At 38.8% G+C, this 12330-nt stretch overlaps 1 protein-coding gene across 9 annotated transcripts in view; it reads left to right on the top strand.

The window, feature by feature from the left end:
- Positions 1-12330, top strand: part of lcorl (ligand dependent nuclear receptor corepressor-like) — a 244929-nt gene that overhangs the window by 166912 nt on the left and 65687 nt on the right. For 7 of the 9 annotated variants that reach the window (XM_059988936.1, XM_059988937.1, XM_059988934.1 and 4 more), the window contains exon 5: positions 8217-8471. In XM_059988936.1, coding sequence (XP_059844919.1) covers positions 8217-8471 — 255 coding nt within the window. Of the gene's footprint in view, positions 1-817; positions 875-2613; positions 4126-8216; positions 8472-12330 lie in introns of all 9 variants that reach the window. The other 2 variants (XM_059988939.1, XM_059988938.1) reach the window with 2 other exon arrangements.

The raw sequence follows: 12330 nt of genomic DNA, 5'->3' as shown, positions 1-12330 counted from the left end.
TAAATACAGAACACATTAGATCAATATGACTACAGTACTATGAAACTATTAGGCCCTAATAGTTATTGACGGAGGAATTCATCTAGTGTACGCTGCCATGTTCTTTTGACTGTTAGCAAACAACATCAGTGCAGACTCCTAGTGGAGAGAATGGACTGCCTTCATACAAGGCTTTTCATGATTACATTCTTCATAGTTGCTAACTTGAAGTAGTGAAGTCGTCTCATTTTCACTCCCAACAGTTTCTGGCATCTCCAAGCCTGAACATTTGAAACCACAGTGAGCAAAACAGTTCTCAATTGTCTCACTGTTTATTTCTTGCCAACTATCAGAAACAAAAATCAATGCTTTATGAACATAAACACGCAATTAATGCTATTGGAAAAACAAATAAATGCTTCTTGGCCTTCCAGCCAACTACAGGTATCAATTTTAACCAGTGTTTGGGTGACAAACTTTGCCATCCTCATCGGGGTAAAAGCAAATGGCACAGCACAGTGGTTTTGTGCTGTTGACATCAATCCTACAGCCATTGCAAATGCAGTGTTCTGCTACCCCCAATTTCTCTGGGTAACCAAAACAGGTACATCTCTTGTGCACCTTGATACTGGTTTTCACTGTGCACCCCATCGGGCTAAGATGAGGACTAACCAATCGGGAGGGATGGACAACAGGGATATATACAGTGGCGTGCAAATGATTGGCAAATTTCTGTAAGCGAGTAAAAGGTGACCTGATTTCCAAAAGGCATAACTTTAAAGATGACACATTGCTTTCATATTTTAAGCAAGATTTTTTTTATTTCCATCTTTTACAGTTTCAAAATAATAAAAAAGGAAAAGGGCCTGAAGCAAAAGTTTGGGCACCCTTCATGGTCAGTACTTAGTAACACCCCCTTTGGCAAATATCACAGCTTGTAAACGCTTTCTGTAGCCAGCTAAAGAGTCTTTCAATTCTTGTTTGGGAGATTTTTGTCCATTCTTCCTTGCAAAAGGCTTCTAGTTCTGTGAGATTCTTGGGCCATCTTGCGTGCACTGCTCTTTTGAGGTCTATCCACAGATTTTCAATGATTTCCCACTGTTCCTGTTAACTGCCATTTCTTAATTACATCATGAGCTGAGGAAACGGCTACCTGAAAACACTTTGCTATCTTCTTATAACCTCCTGCTTTGTGGGCATCGTTTATTTTAATTTTCAGAGTGCTAGGCAGCTGCCTAGAGGAGCCCATGGCTGCTGATTGTTGGGACAAGGTTTGAGGAGTCAGGGTATTTATAAAGCTTTGAAATTTGCTTCACCTGGCCTTTCCTAACGATGACTATGAACAAGCCATAGCCCTAACAAGCTAATTAAGGTCTGAGACCTTAGTAAAAGTTATCCGAGAGCTAAAATCTGTTGGGGTGCCCAAACTATTGCATGGTGCTCCTTCCCTTTTTTCACTCTAAAATTGTACAAAACAAAAATAATACACTAATCTTGCTTAAAATGTTGAAAAGAATGTTTCATCTTTAACTTTATGACTTTTGGAGATCAGTTCATCTTCTACTCACTTAACTATCACAGTAACAGAAATTTTGACCAGGGTGCCCACACTTTTGCATGCCACTGTATACCACTGGGCTAAACATGCCTAGACATTATCCCTGATAAAGGTAGCAGAGTTTGTCATTAAAACAGTTAAAATCAATACCTGTAGCCAGCTGAAAGCCCGAGAAGAGTTCATACCTCATATCCACCGAGAAAGCACTAGATCCTTTTTCACTATTGAAAATCTTCACTCCAAGCTAGGTGTCATGTCTAATGGCCACACAAGTGCACACGACTGACTCTAATTAGAAACTGTTTGGCAACTGCCCCCATCCCTATTAAGTGCTGTAGTGTCCCAAACAACTGAAGGGAATTATAACTAGTTTCTCAATTTTTGGTTTTTAAGTGGCTGCCCGGATTAACCGATGGCCCAATTAACTAGAATCCACTGTACTTCAGAGCTTGACAGGCATCCTAATAGATGCTCTAGTAAAAGCAATCAGTTTGTCTAATTCTCTTGTAGCGAATACTCCAAAAAAAATCCTAATATTCCTTTTCTGAACCCTTCCCATTCTTCGTATAGTGTAGCAATCGCACACACACACAAAGTTCTATAGAAAGTTATTGTGACCTCCTTTTATACCAACCATACCAATGGATGAAAGCAAGTTTGCTGTATGTTACCTTTACCATAATATCCACTTGTTGCCATTTTCAGGGAGCTATGGGTTTGCACCCCAAGGTTCTTCTAAGCATCAGTGCTCCTAAGAGTCATTTAATATATTCTTCTCTCTTTCATTTGCCCTGCCACAACAAATGTCTTGCACTTGAGGTGCTGCATTATAAATTGCATCTGTCATTTCTCTCCCTAAATTTCCAATTGATCTCTATGCTGTTCTGTCACCTTCCTCACTATCATTAATTCCACCAATCTCCATGTTGTCTGCAAATCTGACTAAGATGACAGCTAAGGTCAGCAGCACTAAGTGTTAGGACTTGAAATGCAGCGTTAGAGGACTTGACACATTTTTGCTTTCCACTTAAAATGGAAACTGCATCCATTCTCACACCATGCTTTTATCCTCACAGGGCCAGCAAAGCCAAGTTACCTTGTCCTGGAAGGAAAGAATTATAAGGAAGACAGGACGAGGATGATCACCTCCAAGCAAAATAGTTAAAAAGGACTGTCTTCTTGTCCTTATCACCATGTAAATTCTAATGTAGCAGGAAAGTGTGCATCCCCTTGCGCATAGGAGTAGCTTTTTGTTTTTGTTGTTTCTTGGTGTTCCAGCAGTCCTACCCCAACCTACTATGCTCTTTTGTGTTTGGCAGATCCAGGCCTGGTGCAGCTGTAATGATGAAGCCTAGTAAGTAACCTGGTCGACTGTCAATTCAGAGGCCAGGAAATGGTTGAATGGAGTTTGGGGTAATAATTGCCTCTTCTCCAAGGCAACTCAAGGAAAGGGGGGGGCAGTGGGTGGGTTGCTAGTCAGATTTAACATGTTTGCATTTGGAAAGGTAAATGCTCCAGGAACTTTCCAAGTAAATGAACAACTTAGGCAATATCAACAATTATTTGGAACCATTTATAACGTGGCACAGAGCATTTTTGTGAATTATAACCATTTCATCAAGCCATCTATGATATCCTTGACCATAGCATTTGAGCAGTTAGTGATTCATTGGAGGGCATGGAAAATTGTGGCATTGGCAAGTCAGCTGCCAATCACAGCTGCACATCCACTGTCAATGGGGCATCGCTTGCTGCCTTCCACATTTCCCAAACCAACCCCAGAGCCAAAATAAAACAGACTGAGGTTGCTTCAGAAGTACAGTCATCATCTGCTGCATTCCAGGTGTCAGTTGCTATACCCTGAATGGCAGCTCAGCCTAATATCCCTATTTTGGATTATTAAGTTCTTGGTCATCCTATCTGGCTCCATATTCTTGATTTTAAAAAACGGGCAAAATATTGTTAGAAAAATACTATCTTGATGCTACGCAAAAGTTCAAGGATTAGTGACAATGTGCACTTGCTTGAGAGCCTTTACTGCTGTATATATTTTGCGGCTGCAGTGTGGTATGACATAGGTGTTACTAGTTTATGATTTTCTCTGTTTAGTTGCTCTTGTCATTTAACTGTTACTGTGAATTGTTATAATGTTACCTAAATTGAATTATTGCCGCTGATTGTTTACATTTTTTAAGAATGAATAAACATTGAATTGTGCACTTAATGTTGCAGTAATTTTTTAGTTTGATATTTAATCAATAGTAATGTTACTGCTAGCCTTTTGACACAGCCACAGCTGTGAGGATCACATTGAAGTGTTGTGTATATGCTACAACGATAGAACACATCACTATTTTCAGCTCGACCATTCACTTGTTGAGGCTTAAAGCATACCTGAATTGTTTCTTGCATTGCTTGATCTTGTCTTTATGGCTACCTTCACAGAGGGAAAAGTCCAGAGAACAATTTTAAGTTGCTGATAGAAGTGCCCTGAAGTTGCAGCAATTAGCACTGAATACCTCAACTAGGAACAGTTATCTGCCTTTCCTGGTGGTGTTGATTCCATGGAAATGGGTCACACGTGTCAGGTATCTTTATTTCCTTTGGTCTTGCACCTCTCAGGTATTCTTCAAGGCCAAATTGTCTCCTTAGTACAGAAAGCTATCGTTCTTGATAATCCTTTTATAGCATAATGGACACCTGACCATTTAAAGGACTTGGAGAGGTAGTAATGGGGGACAAGGAAGTGGCAGATAAACTTCACAACTGTGAAAGACATTAGCAGTAGGCCAGAATTTCTAGAGTGTTAGGTCGCAGAAGTGAATGCAGTTATTGCTAAGGAGCAGGTGCTTGGGAAGCTGAAAGATCTGAAGGAAAATACATCACCTGGGCCAGATGGACTACACCTCAGTGTTCTGAAGGAGGTAGCTGAAGAGTTTGTGAAGGCATTAGTAATGATCTTTCAAGAGTCACTAGATTCTATCATGGTTCCAGAGGACTGGAAAATTGCAAATGTCACTCCACTCTTCAGGAATGGAGGGAGGCAGAAGAAAGGAAATTATAGGCCATTTGGCCTGACAGTTGCTGGGTAGATGTTGGAGTTGGTTGATAAGAATGTGACTTTGGGGTACTTGGAGACACATAATAAAATAGGCCAACGTCATGATAAAGGGAACCTTTTTGTTTGGCTGCCGAGACTAGTGGTGTTCCACAGTGATCGGTGTTGGGACCGTTTTATGTCAGTGATTTAGAAGACAGAATTGATGGCCTTGCACCCAGGTTTGCCAATGATATGAAGGGTGGAGGGATAGGTAGTGTTGAAGAAGTAGGGAGGCTGCAGTAGGGCTTAGACAAGTTGGGAGAGTGGGCAAAGTGTGGCAGATGGAATAGTGTTGGGAAGCGTGTGGTCATGCACTTTGGTGGAAGGAGTCTTTGTAAGGCACTGGTGAGGCCTCACTTGACTATTGTGAATAGTTTTGGGGCCTCTTATGTAAGGATGGATGTGCTGACATCGGAGAGGGTTCAGAGGAGTTTCATGAGAATGATTCTGGGAATGAAAGAGTTTTTGTATGTGGAGCATTTAATGGCTCTGAGCCTGTACTCACTGGAATTTAGAAGAATGAGGGGGGATCTTGTTGAAACTTTTTTGAATGCTGAAAGCCTAGATAGAGCAGTGGAGCCTAGGACCAGTGGACACAGCCTCTGAATAGAGGAAGCCCATTTAGATAGTGGTGAATCTCTGGAATTTGTTGCCACAGATGGCTGTGCAGGCCAAGTCACTGGGTTTATTCATGCAGAGGTTGATAGGTTCTTGATTAGTCAGAAAGTCAAAGGTCTTATGGTGGTTCTTCCCAGCCTTGCAGCCTCATTTGCAATGGGTAATGGAAGAGTTTGAAGGGATTTAAATAGACAGCCTATCTCTGGTGGAAACACATGATAGTCTGGAGCTCTGGGTCTAAATGCATAACTTTGCACTTGACCTTATTTTCTTCTACTATGTGATGTTCCTTCATCCTGATCTTTACATCACTTTGTGTGGTCACAAGGGAATAATACTTGGCATTGTAATCTTTTATAAGTTGCTCACATCAGTGCAGAAGTGCTGTTTTAAAATAGTGCTGTTCTTTTACAATTAAAACTCTAAATGGAGGAAGAATGGACATAGCATTAGCTCTTAATACATTCAAAATATTCAGAACAGTCTTAAAATCTTGTTCATGAAATCCTCTGCTGCTTTTAAAATCCAGAGATAAACATGTTATTGCAGAACTGAAGATAAAAGTGTAAAACTTACTGCTTAAAATTAGTCATAAATATCATTGGTATAAATATTATTGATCAGTCAGCAGCAAAAAGGTTGAGGTTTGACCATGGTATCAAAGGATGGGATAAAAGCAGTGCAGAGAGTCTAGATGGAATTGATACATAGTTTGCAACAAGTTTAATGTACAAAAATCCAACAGGGAAAATATAGTCCAACTGTGGATAACAAGTTAAAGAATCTAAGAAAAGTGTATAATGTTACCAATAGGAGTAGTAAGACTAATGACTCAGAATGTTTCTGAATTCTACAATCCAAGACCAAGGTACTAAAAAGGAAGAGTCATGTAGAATATGAGAATAATTTAATAACATTTGCAAAAGATGGGTAAAAAGGAAAAGGCTAGCAAAACTGAAATTAGAAGACTGAATGTGGAGAGATTCAGGCAATATTTTGCCTTCCTTCATAAAACTGCCACCCAGAAAGAACAGAGCAAAACCAAATATGAAACTGAAACAAATTAGTATTAATTGGACCATTGGGGAGAGAATGGGGAGTAAAAGCAAATTTCAAACATGCAGATATTTGAAATTGATGGTAATTTCCCTGGTATCTAAATTCAAGAATGATTTCCACAATTTTAAAAGGTTGTAAATTTAATCCCACTAGCTATAGGAGACTGAGAAAATTGGGAACTTTATTTCTTCATTGTAGTTGACCTGACATCAATAGTGTGAAAATTGGTAGTTTCTTTTTAAAGGAGATGGAGACTGAGCATTTTTTTTTGAAGGAAGTAAAAGATTGAGCAGAATCAACGTGTCTTTCTGAAAGGCAAATTGTGTTTTTTTTTAAATTTGAGATTGTAATTAATTGGATGGCTAAGAGCTACCCAACTGATGTGGTGTATTGGGCTTCCAGAGGAATTGCATAACGTTATCAAACAAAATTATGACAAATGGGATTGGAGATGATACACTGATGTGAATGAAGACTGATAAACAGACTGAAACAGTAGGGATAATAATTCTCTGGAGCTTGTAACTAGTGGGGTGGCCCAGCTTGTTATGGCACCAGCTGATGGTAGGATGTGTCACTGACTTTGAGGGTATCAAGTGTAATATATCACAGTGTACCTTGTTATGGCCTTGGACCTTATTGTCTGCCTGCACTTCCCTTTCTCTATAATTGTAACACTTTACTATGCATTCCATTGTTTTCCATTGCACCACTTCAATGTACTGTAATACTGAAATCTATATGAAGCTAAGTTTTTCATTATACCTTGGTACGTGTGACAATAATAGGTCAGTTTATCAATCAAGCTGTTAGTGTGTGTTGTGAAGAAAATAAGGGAGGCTTCAGGAAGATGGAAACAGGATAAAGGAATTAGAAATTTGATACAGTATTAGAATATAATATGGAAAAATGAAGTTATCCACCATTTTAAAATAATAGATTTAGAGGCAGTGATGTAGGATCTTGTGCGTCCTTGTATGTAAATGATAAAATTAATATACAGTAACAAGAAAGTTAAGTCAAACAGTGTTGGCCTTTATAACAAGATGATTTGAGTGGGAAAATGATATTTTTCTGTAATTATGAGTTCCTGGAAAGAGGACATTAGGGCAATTAAGTACAAGTCTGGCCTTGCACTACTGGATTTACTGGTCTTGTATATATTACTGGATTTATGCCAAAGGGATGCAATGAGGATTTACTAAATTGATAACTGGAATGCAGGATTATTCTATGAGGAGATTTAAAATAAACTGGGCCTTTATTCTCTTGAGTTTTGAAGAATGAAAAGTGATAAAACTGAAAACATTTAGAAAAAAATATTAGGCTAAACAGGATAGATGCTGTAAAGATTTATCATGCCTGGACTATCTAGCTTCAGGAGTAATGATCTGAAAGCGTAGGATCAGTCAGTTCAGGACTCTGGTAAAAAGAAATTTCTTCCTCTAGGGTAGATCCAGGTTCTCGACTCAAGGACCACAAAGGCTCGTTGTCAAAGAGAGTGATTGATATTTAATATTTAAAAATCATCAAGTCTTATGCTGCTGTCATGGGAAAGTGGTACTTAGGTTGAAGATAATTACAGTGTCACTGAATGGCCCATTATTTATTATTAAATGCCAAAACGCTGCATTTTTGAATGAAGGAGCATGTGCTGTGAATGAACAGCTAAAAGTGAAAGTGGTAGAAAAGGTTGATTCATGACTAGTGCAAATCCAGTACGAACAATTTAGATGGCAATTTTAAATTATTATTATGTTGAACCTGTTCTTTGTTGGCCTAAATTAACAGCATTTTATGTTATAGTGTTGTATATTTGGAAAGGAAAAATGTGATGTTATGTGCCCTAATTGCAAATGAACATGTATATCATAAATTTTTATTTTACTGTATTATTTTTAGACCTTCCTCAGAACTGTGATCGCAACATTCCTTTAGTTGCTCAGGAAATAATGAAAAGAATGATTCGTCAGTTTGCAATTGAATATATATCCAGAAGTAATCGTGTTCATGGAACTCAGACTGGATCAGCCGATGAATCTGTTTCGGTCCCAAATGACCCTCCTGCCAACCAAACCCAGAACTCCTTTCATCAGGAGCAGGAGGGACCATTAGACCTCACTGTGAATAAAAATCAACAGAAATGTTTTCAACAAGGTAATTAAATTTCTCTTTAATTAGGGATTTGGAGTGATGGGGTGGGAAGAATGTTGAGAGTTTGCGTGTTTAAGATGTTCATAATTGAAGTAATTTAATGGAAACTGTTCCTCTAAATTACCATCCTGTCATTTGCAGTTTGGTTCCAAAGCTAGGTCGAAATTGATGTAATGAATGAAACTGCCTCAGCCTTATTCTGAATGAATGCAAATTCCAATTGACAATCCAATTCCAATTGGCAAGATTGACAATCTTGCACAAGGTTGACATGTATTTGCTTTATTGAATAACTGGGGGAAAAGTTAAAATTTTGAGATTTTTAAAAATAAATCAACTTGCTTCAAATCTCTCATTATCAGAATCAGGTTTAATATCACTGGCATATGTCATGATATTTGTTATTAACTCATATGCCCACCAGGTTCACACTATCCATCTATTCTAATCCCATTCATCATCATTTGTTCCACAGCCTTCTATGTCAAGGCATTCAAATGCATGTCTGTGTTACTATTAGTTTGCTTTGGGGTTAAAACATGCCATATTAGAGCAAGTTAAATGTCTATACACACATTGAGGGATCAAAAGCAACTTGATTCTTTTTAAAGATTTAATCATTTCAGTACTAAATTTCCTTGATTACAAAATCAGCCCTCATTTCTTAGTAGTAGTTGCAATAGTTGCAAGAAATTGCATTTCTTACAGTAGTTAAAAGAGCACTCACAGAAAATGCAATAAAGTCTTCTATTGTTTTGAAATTTTGCCTTTTACAAGTAAAAAAAGAAATAGATAAAAAGAGTGCAGATTGTGTTATGGACATGGGGCGAGTGAGTTCAAGTTAATTGTAGCTACATAAATGGAGCTTGTATCACAAGATCAAATATTTAGAAAAAAGAAACATTAAAATATTATTTAAATTTGTATATGCAATGATGTACAAGATTATTGGCATAGAGTACCATTGTAGTTATTGGACTAATGTCCAGAGATTTACTTTATATAAAAAAAAACAGAGACAAAATTTTGAATATGATAGCTGCGGAACTTAAATTCACATAATTAAAGCTACTTTTGATATGACCATAAAACTTTAATTGCTATAAGAACCTGTATTAGTTTCATTAATTTCCTACAAGAAAAGAAGTTAATGTACTTACTATGTCTAGTCTTCTATGTCCATTTCCAGACCCATTCTTAAGTTACTGTCTGGCAATTTTGGATAAATAATAAGTGGTTAGTGCTGTTGACAGTCGTATTCGTACAATAAATGTTTTTAAATAAATGATTTAAGGAAGAGTGTTCGATCTAGAATCCAATGTGTAGACATTCTGAGGCTTGGTGAGAAGGAAAGTACTCAAGCATTTTGATTATGAAGTTATTCACAGGTTAGGTGGTGTTACAAGTCATATTAGCAGTCAGACAGATGGATCTCAAATGAGTCAGGCTGGAGAAGTCAAATTTTTCTAATTAAAATCTCAACTACGTAAGCCTTATTCATCAGCTTAAGGATTTTTGCTGTCTATCAGCATGAAGACCTAGCAACATAAGAATGCCATTCCTAAAGGTACGTCTCCAAGACACATTATTCCGGTATGCAAGAAGGGTGACTGCAGTGACCCTGGTAGCTATAGACTAGTAGGCTGAATGTGTATCGTAGGTTAGATAATGGAAGCAGTAATAAAGAATGAGATGGAAAAGCAGCTGATAAGAACATGCATATTAGCAGAAAGCCAGCATGGGTTCAGAAAGGGAAAATCATATTTTACTAATATGCTGGGGTTCTATGAGGAGGCAACTAAAATGTATGATAACAATAGAGCTGTTGACATCATTTACTTGGACTTTCAGAAGGCTTTTAACAAGGTACCCCACAAGAGATTAATAATCAAATTACAGGAAGTGGGGATTCAGGGTGTACAAATGAGTGCAGAATTGCTCAAAAACAGAAAACAAGTTATGGTGTGGTTTATTTTCACATCTAGAGAATGTTAAAAGTGGGGTTCTGCAGGGATCAGTTTTTGGGCTGCTACTGTTTCTAATTTACATTAATGATTTGGATAAGCATGTAACAAATAAACTACAGGTAGTTCCCGAGTTATAAATGTCCGACTTACGGACAACTCGTACTTACGAACTGAGGAAGGAGAAAGCCGTCTGCCATTTTAAGTAGGATCACAACACCGTCCACCATTTTAAGTCATTGCCGTTGACACTGTGTTGAGTGTTTAACTTTGTATTTGGCTTAAATTTTTGTTAGTAAGATTCATCCTGTAACCCCCCCCCAAATTCCAGTCAGCTGGTGGCGCAATGAGATCAGCGTCGGGCTTGAGAATGGAGGTTTCTGAGTTTGATCCAGTGACAGACCACTCCCGTGCCGGGTTAATGTCGAGCTCGCAACTCGACCTCATTTAAAAAAAAACACTGCCACCTCCAGTTTAAATTCCCATGCAGAATATTGTGGAGGATCAAATACCCAAACCCAGCACAGCCCCCCACTTGTCCCATTTAACCTGGCTCAGCGCGGTGGAGTTTAGGACCCGGGGAAATTCAGTGCGGTGGTCCTTAGGACCCAGTGAACCTCAGGACCCATTGTCCGCAGTGTTTCTGTTCCATTGACAGGAAGCGATTGCGATTGAAAATAAAGTGGAAATAATAAAGCGTTTGGAAAGAGGTGAAACGCCATCGGTCATTGGAAAAGTATTAGGCTACAGTCGGTCAACGATCGGAACTATTTTAAAGAATAATGGATAAAAGTGAAAATAATGGAGCATATGAAAGGCCCTGCCCCGATGAAAGCTACAATTATTACTAAGCAACGCAGTGGTTTAATTATTGGAATACATACGTTTCTTAAGTGTTTTATATGCATAGAAAGGTAAAATATATACTATATACTAAGACAAATGTTTGACTGACGCTAAATAATACCGGATGTACTTGTTCCAACTTAAGTACAAATCCGACTTAAAGACGGACTCAGGAACGGAACTCGTACGTAACCCGGGGACTGCCTGTACAGTTTGCCGATGAAACAAGATTAGGGGGACAGGCTGATAGCATTCGGGCAGCAGAAACAGTAGAGTTAAAACTAAACAAAATCCAGATGTGGGCAGATAAATGACAGATGGAAACATAGAAAATAGGTGCAGGAGTAGGCCATTCGGCCCTTCGAGCCTGCACCGCCATTCAGTATGATCATCGCTGATCATCCAACTCAGAACCCTGTACCTGCTTTCTCTCCATACCCCCGATCCCTTTAGCCACAAGGGCCATATCTAACTTCCTCTTAAATATAGCCAATGAACCGGCCTCAACTGTTTCCTGTGGCAGAGAATTCCACAGATTCACCACTCTCTGTGTGAAGAAGTTTTTCCTCATCTCAGTCCTAAAAGGCTTCCCCTTTATACTTAAACTGTGACCCCTCGTTCTGGACTTCCCCAACATCAGAAACAATCTTCCTGCATCTAGCCTGTCCAATCCCTTTAGAATTTTATACGTTTCAATAAGATCCCCCCCTCAGTCTTCTAAATTCCAGTGAGTATAAGCCTAGTCGATCCAGCCTTTCTTCATATGAAAGTCCTGCCATCCCAGGAATCGATCTGGTGAACCTTCTCTGTACTCCCTCTATGGCAAGAATGTCTTCCCTCAGATTAGGGGACCAAAACTGCACACAATATTCTAGGTGCGGTCTCACCAAGGCCCTGTACAACTGCAGTAGAACCTCCCTGCTCCTGTAAATTCTTTTTGCTATGAATGCCAACATACCATTTGCCTTTTTCACCACCTGCTGTACCTGTATGCCCACCTTCAATGGCTGGTGTACAATGACACCCAGGGCTCGTTGCATCTCCCCTTTTCC

The sequence above is a fragment of the Hypanus sabinus genome, chromosome 14 (assembly GCF_030144855.1).
Source record: "Hypanus sabinus isolate sHypSab1 chromosome 14, sHypSab1.hap1, whole genome shotgun sequence".
NCBI classification, from domain to species: Eukaryota; Metazoa; Chordata; class Chondrichthyes; order Myliobatiformes; family Dasyatidae; genus Hypanus; species Hypanus sabinus.
The sequence above is the reverse complement of the archived record's forward strand: the minus strand, read 5'-3'. Positions and strand labels throughout refer to the sequence as shown.